This window comes from Zonotrichia leucophrys, chromosome 2 (genome assembly GCF_028769735.1).
Source record: "Zonotrichia leucophrys gambelii isolate GWCS_2022_RI chromosome 2, RI_Zleu_2.0, whole genome shotgun sequence".
NCBI lineage: Eukaryota > Metazoa > Chordata > Aves > Passeriformes > Passerellidae > Zonotrichia > Zonotrichia leucophrys.
Window position 1 is genome coordinate 47,974,980 of NC_088171.1, and position 14,419 is coordinate 47,989,398.

The window sequence follows — 14,419 nt, forward strand, 5'->3', positions numbered from 1 at the left end:
GGGGGATTGATAGTAAAATCTTGGAGTACTGGGGCTGCTGTGGGATCTGCAGTATCACTTATGTTCCAGGCTGTACAGCTCCAGTTCTGCTGCATATGCATCTGACTTCCTCCCAAAACAAAGGGAGTTTCCTCCCAGAGCATCTTGTGCCACCTTTCTGCGAGGCACAGAGAAGGACTGGCATTGATCAGCAGTGCCTTGCTTTTTTGTCCTTTCAGAAGAGTACAGCAGCAGTGTACCCAATGTGCTGAGCTGGTGTGGCTCTGGATGCTGACAGACCATGAAGGGGGCTGTAGCAACAGAAAGCTTATATTGCATTACATAGACAAGCAGAAGGAGACTTCAGTGCCCCTTTGAAGTGCAGTTCCCATCACAGTGTAGAGTTTCTAAAAATAAATTCAGACTCTGGAACTATGGGATTGATTAAAAATTAGGTATTAAGATGCAGAAGCATCTTAACTGCTGGCCTAGAATTTGCTATTAAGATGGGGTTTTTTACTTACTTTTTTAGTATCTATGTATTGAAATACTCAAGCCTGGGAAGATGTTTAGTGACAAACAGGATCTTTATGTCATACAGCTTTTAGTTAAGGTATTGTAAGTGTTGTGTTGGAGAACTGTTGTAGACCTCTTGTCACACACAGAGTTAGATGTTGTTGAACAGACACTTAGCTTGTGTTCCCTGCTTTGTTCTTTATTTTCTGGCTGTTGAACCATGACACTTGTGCCCAAGGTTGCAGCAGTGCTCTAATGCTCAGTGTTGCAAATGAAGTGAATTGACACTGTTCACTGAATGTGTAAAGTGACTTAGAAACACAGAATCCTGGAAGACATTTGTGAGGATGATGGCTTTGGTCTTTGTACTTTTTCCAGACTAAAATAAAGATGCTGTGTGCAGTAGTGTGGTGAAATGAGATTGCATATTCTAGTGAACACCTCAGAAGAAGAAACATGCCTGAACCCATTACAGGTTCAGATAGCATAAGGCAATCAAAAATGTGTTGAATACCTGAAGTAAAAACAGCTATTGTTTAAGCTGCCTGTATTGATCATTAAATGGCTGGAGTTTGTGTAGTATATTACCATGAAATTAGGTTGTCTTCAGTATAATCCAAATTAAATTAAGGTTACCAACAAATACAATTAAGGAGGCCTGCAAGAAACGTTACGGGGGATTTTTAACAGGAGAGGACAAGGGGAAATGGCCTTCAGCTCACAGAGAATAGGTTCAGATTAGCTGTTGGGAAGACATTGTTTATTGTGAGGGTGGTGAGGCACTGGAACTGATTGTCCAGAGAAGTTGTGGATGCACCAGCCCTGGAAGTGTTCAAAGTCAGTTTGATGGGGCTTAGAGCAGACTGACCTAGTGGAAGGTGTCCATGCCCATGACAGGGGGTTTAGAAGTAGATGTTCCTCCATACCCCTTCCATCCCAAACCATTCTGTGATTCTGCTTAAAATGCTGCATCCTAAGCATACTAGATGGAAAATACGGAGAGTTACTTTGATCAAATGTAAGTAACGTTTTCTTCTTTTCTTTTCTTTCTCACACTGCCCCTGTTCTTCTCTCTGGATTGTGGCTGCACCTGCATGGACTCATTGCTGCAATGGTTCAAATTCATAATTTTGCTGGACTACTTCTGGATGTATTCTCCTGATATCTTCAATTGTGAAAATGATGGAAACGTGTTGTTTACAAAGTAGCTGTAAGTATTACCTTGATGCAGATGTTTTACAGCTAATGTAGGAATAGAGGCAGCATGAGGTTTTTAGCAGATGAACTAAAATTGAGCTTAGATAACAGCTGGTTGAAAATCAAGAAGGGGTAAAAATTAAGGGGAAGGTATTGTAAGTATTAGAAATGTGAGATCTCAATTTGGCACCGTGTTCAAGACAGTGGAAGTCAACTCTTTTACCAAAAAAAGTACTAAGTTCCTTTAAAAGCTGTTGCAGGAATTAAGGAAACTCAATTCCTAATTTGTTTTGGTCTCTTTAGAAGTGGCAAATTATGAACAAAGGCAACCATTTAAAAACCAGTATGTTGAAATCTTCAGTTTTAATTGGTGTACCAGAAATCTAAATCTGGCATCCAGCTGCAATTTTTTAAAAGGCTTTTTCCTACTGAGGACAAATGCTCACATTAAACACAGCATTAATGCCCAATGTAACATTTGATACATCATCATCTTTCTGGTTATTACCATTTTTATTTTGTTATATAAAATTTTGGGTGTAATTAATGTAGACCAACTTAATAAAGCAAACAACCCAAAATTTGCCATCTATTCCTTTTTAGCATTTCATACTCAGTGATCTAGAAGTTCAGAGGGGTAAAACTATCTGAAGTGTGGAGCTCTTTATAAAGGGGAAGAGAAATAACTTTAGTTCAAGACCAGAATTATATGGAAACCCATTCTTTTAAGCAAAAGAATCAGCTAATGAGGCAGTGAGGTGTTTCTTGTAAACATGACACACATTAAAAGGTATGTAGATACTAAAAAATGCAGGTGGCTGACAAGTAGAACTATTAGGAGTGCCTGACTGTGATTAGATATTTCATATCTGGTAGGATGAATAGGAGTTCACATGCTTAGTGGTTATTAAGGACCTGCACTGTTAAGGAGCCCTTTAATATCTTTAACAGCACTGACCTGCATGTCATGTAATATCTAAAGCACTGGCTTCAGCTCAGGGTTTCAGATTGTGATAAATTCCATTCCTTACATGCAGTAATAGATGGGAAAATTAAAACAAATATTTGGATTTTAAATTCCTGGCTGATTTTTAAAATACTTTAAAACCTTTCAGATGAGATTATATCTGCACCAAAGGCTATATTGAAACAAAAAGCTTCTTTAAAGAAGTTCCTTGATGACGCAACACAAAGATTCCTACATTTAGGGAAGCAACAACATTTGTTGCGTTATGAGTATTTAAACTGGAGCCTCTAACTTAGTCTTTGCAATGGTGTAGTTTTGTTTGAGATTATTAATAGTTTATTTGCCAAATGGAGAAATCAGTTGGGTGACTTAAAACACAGAGTCCATTTATAGACTAGTGCTGTTGGATTGCCAAGAGGTTAGTTCTTGCATTCAATACTTTAAAGGTGATAGTGGTTTTATATCCTTGCTTTAATTAAAGAAATATTTTTAATTTAAAAATTGAGTTTATTACTGCTTTGAACTTATTCTGTCAGTTTTAGAAAGAAAGAATTTCAAAATAAATGACTCAACCACATACCAAACTTGAATTAACCAAACTGTATCCCATACAGAGAAGTTCTGAGCCAAGAGTGCCTGCAGGAGAAAATTTTTTTACAAATTATTTTTTAAAATTCCTCTGTTCTCATAAAGATAATTTTAGGCAGTGGAATTTGAACTTGTAGACAGCACTTCAGCTGTGTGGGTATGTACAGCTCTCAAACTCTGAACCTGAGGCAGTACCACCATCACATGAAATCCTCTCAACTTTGCACGGACATAACGCCTAAAGGCTGAAATCACTGCTCCATGACAAGCAGTGCCTTGTGTTGCTTTTAGTAGACAATTGTCTCAAGAAAGTGTTTTCAAAATCTTTGTAAAATATCTAAATTGCCCAGACTCATAAGACAATCCTCAGAGCTGCTGCGTTAATAAACAAACAGTTGTAGGATTGTGCTGGAAGAGCGGTGTAAAGGTAGCACAGTTGAGCTTTGAAAGATTGCTGGGTCTAGTACAGTGAGGAGGAGGCATTTTAAGTACCTCCAGCATTTTCATTAATGTGGTGAGAAGAAGTAATGGCTAACATCCAGAATTCTTCTCTTGTTTTACAGTAGGCACTATTTTGGGTAAGTTTTTCAGAGTACAAGGCAGCTGAAGTTTTGCCTGTATGGAGAGTTTGTGCAAGGCATGCTGCATTAGTGTAAGTCTGGGTTTAACATGAAGGCCCTGCAGTTGAATGACACAGAAGCAGAGATCTCAAGTTGATTCCCTTCATGTTGAGGCAGTACCACCATGACTTGGAAATAGAGGAAGGGTGCATTCATACTGCTGGCCTGTGTCTCAAATGGGCATTGGTACAAAGTTGATAATGTTTTAATTTGTTTGCACATGCTCACTCTGCAGGCATAATATGGCAATTGCATTTGCCCAAAATACTCCTAGTGTACCTGAGTTTCTGTGCCAGTTTTTCTGACCATCCAGACAAAAAATTGTTTTTTTGTATTTTTTGCTGCAGTTCATTGTACTGTCTTGAATGTAGACAGCTTGGGCTGTTGAGAGGTTGGGTAGATAGCACTTTTCTACAAATGTGAAAATGAAGTGAACATTTCATTAACTAAGAATACAAGCCAATTAAGAAATTACTTGCTTTCCTTTTAACTTTTCCTTTTCCTAAATATCTCTTGCTTTAGCAACAGAAGAACCTTGAAGGATATGTGGGGTTTGCAAATCTTCCAAATCAAGTTTACCGAAAGTCTGTGAAGAGAGGATTTGAGTTCACACTCATGGTAGTAGGTAAGTTTCCTTCTTTGTTTTGAGTGTTGATAGTTAGAAGTATTTTGACATAGTTCTTAAAATCTGTGATGATGATATAAGTATGTTTTGCATGATCTCAGGAGAAAACGTGGATCTTCCCCTGCTGGACTGATAAATTTAATGAGGAGACAAATAAATGATGACAACTGTGTAGTTCATATGGTCTTAGGAAAACAGTTTGGTGTGGATCTGGTCTAAAATGCTACTTCCAAGTATGACTGAAGTAATTTGAATTTGATTGTCATTTGAATAAAAAAGAAATTTCTGTGGTTGAGTGCAACACGGCAATCCTTGTATATAACCAGGCAGTAGGATCCTGTCTGTCCTGCCCTTCTGTGGCCACAAAACTGTGCTGCAAAATCCAAGCTTTAATTTAAACAAACCTTTCTAGTTTGTATGGTTGCAGAGAAAACCAAATGTAAACAGTTTGTTCCCTATGGACTGCTGTAAATGGGAAATTATTGTTAGTTTGAATGAATAATGCCATTCAGAGCAGTTCATTTAGGCTTCAGTGATGACCCAAATTTGTCATCTTTCCTGCTAAGGAATCTAATTTCTTTCTTTTTTCTTGCTCTTTTGAGTACTTTTATGATAATAGACTGTTAGTAAAGTTGGGTACATTCACATGTAACTGATGCTACTGGATATGTGACCTTGTTTTGGCATGCCAATCAGCAATAATAATAATAATAGTTTAGAAAGTGTTTTATAATAGCCATCTGTCACTTTGTTATCTAGTTGTATCTTTTGTAATTTGGCTAGCTTGTAGTGCTTTGTTTTGTCATCAACACAATAGATTTCTTGTGCAGGCTTTATGTGCATGTAGCATAACAGTACTATTGACAGTTAGAAATCAAGGGCAAATTGGTGCAAACTCATCGTATAGGTCACATCTATTTTTCTTATGATTACAAAAGTGAGCTAGAATTTTAAAACTTGAGGGTTGCTTTCTTCTTTTGGAACTTGATGACAGGTTCCTTTACAGTCTAGCATCCAAGTACGTATTTAGTACAAAACTGTTCAGTCTAAAGTAAAATTTGGCTTTCTGCTATCTACAGATAATAAAAAGGAGGAAGGGATGAAACTGTCCTCATAAGTGGTAGATGTAGGGATGTGATACAACTGGACAAAGTCTGCAAAATTACCTCAATATTCTCTTGTTTCCCTGTAGTATAGTTTAAAGCAATTACATTTAGGAAAGTTGTAGAAGATGGAAGAAGAAAAATTGTTCCGAAATTAGATTGAAAATGAGATGTTGACTCATTTTTATAGTTTTACTAAATAGTTTTACTATTTTTGTGCTTATTACTAAGACTTCATTTGTTTGCATGGAAATTTGTGCCACTGTCTGGAAGCTTACTAGGAGAGGTGGCAATATTTTCCTAAATTAAAAATGCTACTAATTCTCTTCTTTTGACCCCCAAGTATAGAAATCAGATACTTGAAAGTGAGTGTTTAAACAAAATGGTGGATGATCTTTTAGTACTCTGGAGACATTTGGGGAGGGGTGGGTTAGGGAAATTTTTTTGTTTCAAAGTTAAATGCCTGGTAATAGTATGCCCTGAAAAAATGTGTTTGTTTTTAAATATGAAGATGAAATAGTTTGTGTATTACTGATCACTTGTGCTGGTAAACACTGTAATGTAATCTGCAAGTAGATTGTTAGGATTGTAATTACTTGTTGCTGTATTCATCCTGTGAGGTAGTGCACTCTAATGTGGTTTGAAGTCTTTAGCTGACATAATGATACAAATCTGTAATAGCAAATGGAGTTATCTATAATCTACTTGATCAAGTTTAAAAGTTAGAATGTAGTGTTTATCTGTGTATGGTCAATGCTGGGAAAATAAGAGTACTGGATGTATTTTCTCTTGGAGATTATCTAAAATTTTCTCTTGGTCTTTCTACTGCTAAGAGTTGTGTGTGCGTGGCTACCTTTTACTTCAGATTGCACAACTACTGGTCTGCTGGCTCTGCTCTATTTGGAGGTAGTTAGTGTGTTACCCATTTGTTCTGAGAGGCAAAAAGAGAAAAAATATGCTTGTGGTTGGTAAACAGATACCACAAAGAAAACAAATCATATTTGGGATCTGGGATCTGTGTCCAGCTATTTTCAGGTGTCCGTGAGGTTTGATATTGCACTAATGCATTTGTATAGAAACTGTTTTCCTGTTGTACCTCTAGTCTGGAATTAGCAGTTAAACGTAATAGGTTATATCTGACTTTTTGGTCTCTGGAATGTGTGGTATGAAAATTGACTAGAGCAGTGTTTGGGGGGAATTTGCCAGTATGGTTATACTATTGTGTGTGTTTCTACTGCTGTAGAATTCTGTTTTCAGTTTAACAGTGTAAGATTTTTGTGACTGAGTAAGTAGTAAGTACAGCATCAAACAGATCTGTTGTTTCCAGTAAGAATTTTTGCAGGTAAGTAGATTAATTTTGCAGAACATTTCCTGTGCCTAAAGCATGAATGTGAGTACATAAAATGCCTATTTCCCCAGTTATTGCCATTGCCCTGGAATGATGGAGCTGCCCATAGCAGTGTGTGGTGGCTTCCTGCTCTTCTTTGTGCCAGGGAAGTTAGACAGTGGGCTTTTAAACATGGGCATGCATATAAGGCCTAGAAGTTGTGGAAAAGCCTAGAGAATGGTTTCTGGAGCAAGTTTTCTCCTCCTGAGCTAAGTTGGTTGGTGGCATTGCTTTGGACCCATGTGGGCAGTTGTCTGTCTGTAACTTGCTCTTTTGAGTCAGGACTTAGTAGGATTGATGTATCTGAGGCTTGTAATGTTAGTGAGCTCTTTTCTAAAAAGTACAGTTGCTGATTTCCAGATGTTATAGTGTTTACTTTAAATATAACTAATGGGTGAAGTGATTATGAACTACCCACATACAAGTATAAAAAGAGGATTTCAAAATACCTTTTCTATATCAAATGTTTTAAGAATCATTGAAAAGTAAACCTTAATAGAAACTGGTGTTACTCTATAATATTTAGCCACAATAAGCATTTTGACATTTCTATCTCTGTTTCTTTTCTCTAAATTGTTTTGATTCTTTTGTTAGTGTTTATAAACTTTTCTTGAGAAGCTAAGACTGTGATAGCCCTTTGTTTTCCTCATTAATCAGTTTTCATTGATTTGTCCTTCATCTTCATGAGACAATTTCATATTAGTATATTCTCAAAGGCTTAGCAGTAGTTTTCATCATGCTGCTTCTGCAACAAGTTAATTTTGCAGAACAAGTGCCTTCTCTCAGGATGTGACATAAAGTGAGCAGAAATATACATTTAACTGAGCTCCATTCTTGATTCTTTCAAAGTAAGACATTTAAGTAGCGGTTTAAAGCAACTGGTTCTACATCTGAAACATTAAAGCTTAGCAGTGGAAAAAATGTCAAGTTTGCCTTAGTAGCCTGCTTCCTTCATACTCTTGTGTAATCTCTTCCAAGTATAAGACATTTGTTGAAACACTTGAGAACTCGACATAAATATTTAGTCTGTCTGAAATCCAAAGAGTATTCTCTGTATTTCTCTACTATACGGGTTTTTTGGAGGAAAGTACATGTTTAAGTCAGATGCTTAAGAAAACAAAACTTCCAGAAGCACTACCACTGTGGTTAGTAACTCACTATTAAAGAAAGTCTTAATTGTGGAATTGTAGTTCTGTCTGTTTGTTAATATAATTACACTTGCTTAAGTAGTGGGTGTGTGTTTTTGCTTTAGTGTATATGAGGTGTGGAACAAATAGTTATTTTTCAGCGTGTCTTCCTTCTAAACTCTGAGTCAGGAAATCCCTCTTTTGTTGCTGCATTGAAATGACGCTGGAAACGCGATTTGAACCAACACCCAAGTAGATACAAAGTCATAATTCTTAAAAATTCATTTCTCCTGTAGACCTTATGTACTTACGAATATGTATTTGTGGTGACTTTTCCTAGAGCTGTGTATTTCAAAGTGTTCAGGCTTCATGAGTCGCATTAGAAGATGGACTTTCAAGTTTGGGGTTTTTTAAAAGTCATCTGATTTCCAAAGTCAGAACACTTAGAGTTGAGTGGTTTCCACAGGACCTTTCTATGAGGTTCCTAGTTCTTGAGCAACTGTTTGGTAGCTGTGACTTTGAAAGGTGTTTTGAAACCTCTCCCATAGTAAATTGCCTGTTTTGTTTCCAAATTGTTCCTTTAGCCTTGTTGATCACCTGTAGATTACAGCTGGAAGGAAAATGCTGTGCAATATTGTTGGAGTCCTTCATTTGTAATTATATGCACACTCAAGGGGTTTGGTTTAAACATGGGTTTTTGGCATGGATGCAAAGAAAAGGACTGTATTTTGCAAGACTTGAAGTTACATTAAAGAAGCAGCACACCCTGATTTTAAAATGCTTTTATTGTTCACTGGAGAAAGCTTGGACTGATTTAATACTTGTATCTTCTGGTGATGGGTCATGTTCTAATCAGAAAGGGAACTAGTGAAGGGGGTAATTCTAAAGAAATTTATTTATCAAACCAACCAGTAGTACTAAGACACTCAGCTACTCACAGATACTTATTCTTTACTTGCTGTCAATTTTAATGCCAAGAACAAAACCATTTATCACAGGATAGAAAGAATAATGAAATGAAAAGTAACCTGTGTGTGGGCAGTACAACTAAGTAGGAAGAGTTTTGGGATGTTGCCAGTTCTTGTTGATCTGCTGTGATTTGAAATGCTCCTAGTTAGGGTTTCAGTCGTGTCTCTACCACAGTATCTGAGCAGGTGTTTGGCCTTTGGTGTGACCTTCATTACCTGGCTGGTGAGGATCCTGCTCTGCCCTTGCTGAGTGTGCAGAGCCTTGTGCATCCAGGCAGGGGAGTGCAGGCCTGGAGTAGGTTCCTCTTGTTTTTACAACAAAGCAGCATGTGATGGAAAAGAACTAGCAAGATTGCTTGCAGGTATCCTGCCTCCATTCCCCTAGAAGTTCCTTTCTTCAGAATACCTGAATTCCTCTAGTTCTCTCATCCTCTGAAAACTGCCCTGTGTGCCACTGGACATCCTTGGCTGCAGCCCCTTTTGGGCTGCTTGCATGGGGACTGCCTGGATGGTGCAGCTGTGCCAGTGGGCTAGGGCTGGGTTAGGCAGCACTCTTCCAGTTCTCAGGGGACTTTTTCTATAATGAGATGTTGGAGGCTGTGTTCAAGTGTTGTGCTGTAACCCAAATGGATCCTTTAGAAAACTAGCTAATAAATAAAATAAAGTTGCAGGGATTCTAGTCACAGGATTATGAGGTTTCCCTGAAGTATACATATAGAAGAGGTTGTTTGTAAGGTTACTGAATTCTTTAAAGAAGTAATTTATTGTATTCCACTGATGATGCCTACAAAGTATACAAGTTGATGGCTGGATATGTTAACATGTACCTGATGGGGCTGCCAAAGCAAAATAGGTTGAACATAGGAGAATTGGCAGAGGTAAAACCCAAAGAAATTGGTGGAACTCAGAATGGAGCCAGTGTATGCCCACAGATGACATGCTCCTCTGGAGTAATCTCTGTTTTGGAAAGTGCCTCATCAGTTGCCTATTACTTCTTTTTGTGGAAAGGAATAATTTTTTGAGAGGGCAGAATAAATGAATTCTGAACATCCTTAATGAAGAAATAAGTGTCTCTCCAAGATGTGAAAGATCAGCAACTTAACAGTGAGTTTACTGGCCCGCATGATTTTCCAGTGAGTTACTTTCAAGTGGGAGCTTGAAGTACATTCATGTGAGTACTTGGCTTGAGTTAGAAAATCTTCTCTCATACTTTTTTTCCTTTATGGATGGATTTTTTCTTTTTTTTACCCCTCCTCTTTCTTTTGTGAACTACAGCTGGCAACATACTTGCTGCTTTCACCTATTTTGGAGTGTTTTGCTGTTTCTTTTTTCTATGGCTGGGAAAAAAAACCTGCACAAGTGTATAACCTGATGGAAAAGAGGAACTTTTTACAGTAGGTTGTTGTTGAAACTTATTGCCAGGGAAATTCAGCTAATCAACCTATTTGAGCTTATCAAATAGTTTCAAATACTTTCACAGATTGCTTGTAGCATAGTGGCTTTTAATTGCTCAATAGGAAAAAAAAATCCTAATTTTTGTTAAGCTCATTTTAAACATTTTCCTCTCTGTGCAGTAGCTTAAAGGTTCTAATGAACAGAACTAAAGTTGGCATTTAATAGGATTGGTCTTCAATTCTCATTTTTTAATTGTTTGCAATTACAACATTAATTGGAATTGTAGTGCTTACTGGATAACTTCTAAAGAGCCTTTGGATTTTTGTTTTCTTATTAAGTGTTTGGATGCAAAGCTTCTTGAGTAGATTATATGAAAGCCAACTACAGTAAGGTACTTTTTATTGGATGCTTGCTGTTACATGACTCAAGTTCTGACAACTAACATTAAGTACCAAGTATTTGTATATTAAAATATTACTTGGAAGAACAAGGAAAATGTTTTTATAAAGCACTGGTGATTGTAAATTTCTCATGTGGCAGTATTTTGGTCAGATCTTAATTTATCTGTTAAAATTCTTTGTTTACTGGCAAATTTTTTTATTGGAAGAGACCTATATTTCAAAGTGTCTGGATGTGAACCCATAATTTGGCAAAAATCTGCCTGTAATCTAAATGGCTTTTATTTTTTTTTTTAAAAAAAAGATGATTCTGTTGCAAACAATTTTTTTTCTATTCCATGAATTGGTTTTTTGTCAGTCTCATAACAAATGCTGTGAATTATTTTACTGGATCTCTAATAGATGAATTCAGGAAATTTCACAGAAAACATCTAATGAGAGATTGTGCTCTGCATTGTGTAGGTGTCATTTTCACTTTTGAAGCTTTGTGGATTTTTTTGGTGGTTCTCTGCATCAATCCTGTCACACAACTAGCTGTCTTCAGGCCTTCTTTGCTGTATTCCTGACTGCATACATATTTTTTTCAGTTTTTATTTTCTTCTCCTACCTTGTTTTATTTCTAAATAAAAATGTGCTTGCTGATTTTACACATCCAGCTATGTGTGCACATGCGCACAAACCCACAGTTACTCTGCTGATATTTAGTTTTTTGTAGTAAGCTTGTTCATTATTGTGAGATCAGCATTTGAACCTGGTCCTTGTTGCTGTTGGTGACAGGTCTGTAGATCACAATTTAGCTGCAATGAATGTATCTGGCATTTTGATATTAGAATAAGGATAATTAGCAATGTGTGAACTTGAACACATCTTAGAGAAGGTACCAAACGAATGGAATGTTTTATTTCTTAAATTGATTATCAGGTGGCCAACACTTGGTTTGATGCTACTCCACAGATTGTCCTGAGCTGTCACATGTGTGAGCAGGGTGTGAACTAAATGTTGCAAATCTTGTAAGCAGTGACCTGTTAGAAGTCACATTAATACTGTTTGCAGTCCCTTAGCCCAGGATGATCAGGTGACACTATACTGCAGCACTGGTTTTTGAAGCCATCATTGCTACAAGCCCAGAGTGAGATTCAAAGTAGGAGCCAGTTTTTTGTACAGATAAATATTCAGTATGAATTTAAAACTGCTTCTCATTCTCATTTCTTCTTGGCTGAAAATGTTAGTCTTGTCTGCTGTATCAGGAAATGCTGACAACTTTTTCAAGGAAGAGGTTCATTTTGTAAACAAAGTGATATTCTTGGATGGAGTATTTGTGGTCTGAATATCCAGTTGTAGTAAAGCCTATGTGACCCATTAAATGTGATTCAATGTGATTGTTTTCCCTCTGGCTGATTTTGCAACAGTCAGTTCAGATCTTCCCTGTTGATCCATTTGAAACAGTTTTTCTTCCTTTTCCAGTTTTTTTCTTTATGTAGTATGGCTGTTATATGCAACTGTTTCATTTGGATATTTTTCTATTGAGGTTCTGAGCACATTTACTGATAAATTAGAGTTTATACCATATTCTTGTCTTGAATTTCTCTTATTAAAGAGAATGAGATTTTTCTAGTTTTTTTTTCTCACTTCTTATGGTGTATCTGATGGTATTTTCTAGTAATTTTTACCATAATGCAATACTTTAAGCAGACTGTTTGCATTTATCAGTGTCTGGAGGGGGGAGAAGGGCTACTGAAGCTGACTGTTTAATCAAATTACCTTTTTCTGTTTGAGTTCTTGTCATCCTTTACTTTCATCCTGATTTTTCTCTGTAGGTAGTTTACCGAGAGCACAAATTTGGGAACATTTACACTCTATCTTGGAATAGTGCTAATTTTCTCTCAGTGTTGATTTAAGCTATGTTAAATTTGTAATGCCATTTGGTATAGTTCCTTCCCTCTGTTAAACTTGAAGTGAAGGGTTTTTTTGAGGGTCCCAGTTTCCTAATTTCACAATCATTTCTGGCTTTTTATCAGTGAAACTTTGGTTTTGGTCATAGATGGAACTGTAAGCCAGAACTGTGCTGATATCTTCAGACTGGACCCACGTGTCTGTCAAAGTTATGCAAAGTGCATCGTTCTGGTTCTTCTCATGAAGCTTCTCCTTTGAAGGCCAAACAAATGTGTTTCATGGGGCAGAATCTTCCTCAGAAAGGCAAAAATGGTGTGTGATTTGAGGGGATTAAACTCAGCCTTCTGTGGAGTGAGAAGCAGTGCAATGGAAGGACACAGATAAATGTGGGCTGGATAAAAACATCAAGTGTCAGTTCTAACAGCATCTGGCTACGCTGTTTTACTGCTTGGGATTTGTGAAGTGGTGTTGCTTTCTGTGTAAGGTGACAGCTTGTGTTTTTGAAAAGAATCTGGAGCATTCCCAGGTGACGTCTCAAACTGCAAGCAGCAGTGCCTTTTAAAATAAGTCTGAGGTCATCATATGTTGAATTTTGAGTTTAAGGGCAAATCCAGAATTTCAGGTCCATTTTCTGTTGCTCAGATAGGGAAAAAATAGTAATTCAGTGGTCTGAAGTGGAAAGAAGTTGTTGAATGATTGTGGAGCACTTTTTAGTACAGGATCATGAGCACTGTGTTAAAATGAACAACTGTGAAGCAAACCACTGCTGAAGTATATAATTATCAGATAAGCAGTTGCTGATGCTTGATCAGATCAAATGGCATGGAGTAACAAAGGGCATTCACTGCACACTTCCATCGGTTGTTCTTGCCTAATGCACATTACCTGTGTCATCTGTCTTTCAAAATAGAAATATTATGTGTTGAATTCACAAGTATGATAGGGAGGAATCTCAGGAATATTCCAAGTTTGGCTCATGAAAAATATGAGCGGTTCACCTGGGATGTAATAATCTGGTAAAGAGCTGGTTGTTATTTCATCTGTAACTGTCTCCTTGGACCCTATGCTGTAAATCTGTAAAACATTTACTTTCTCTCTGTGTTAAACTGTGATCCATTAATTTGCCTTCACATCTACATGATTTTTCTGATGACAAGATATTGTTAAAGTTTCTGTCCCACGCTGTGGAGTTTAAAGGGAGCTGTAGGTTTTCTGAGAGGCAACTTCTTTGTCTCAAAAGTCAGCAATTCTCTTTTTACCATCTGTTCTTTCTTGGTTTGATGGATGGAGACAGTTTATTGTCAGTTTCCGGTTATTTTTTGCTCTGCTGTTTTCCTTATTAGCTATTTTCATCTGACATTGATGAAGATTATTTGGTTTGTTTTCTTTTTGTTGTCCAAGAAAATGCCTTACATGACGTTAGCACAGTCTGTCAAAGAAGCCTTTGAGCAATTAATGTAATACCCTGCAGTAAAAATACCCTCTCTTCATGTAGGACTGAATAACAAGAATAACACAAGGAGATTTTTAAGGACCTGAAGATGAGTTTTCTTGGCTCTTGGATGAAGTGTGATGGTGCTTTGCTTGATAGGTTGGCAGCATAAAGTAAAGTTCAAGTTTACTGTAATTATTTTTAAGGGGATGTCCCTTCTGAAC

At 37.1% G+C, this 14,419-nt stretch overlaps 1 protein-coding gene across 2 annotated transcripts in view; it reads left to right on the plus strand.

Moving 5' to 3' along the window:
• Positions 1 to 4,394: 4,394 nt before the first annotated feature.
• The window catches only part of SEPTIN7 (septin 7), a 60,096-nt gene continuing 50,071 nt past the window's right edge, over positions 4,395 to 14,419 (plus strand). For both annotated transcript variants that reach the window (XM_064704886.1, XM_064704887.1), the window contains exon 1: positions 4,395 to 4,492. In XM_064704886.1, coding sequence (XP_064560956.1) covers positions 4,483 to 4,492 — 10 coding nt within the window. In that variant the 5' untranslated portion in view covers positions 4,395 to 4,482. The remainder of the gene's footprint in view (positions 4,493 to 14,419) is intronic.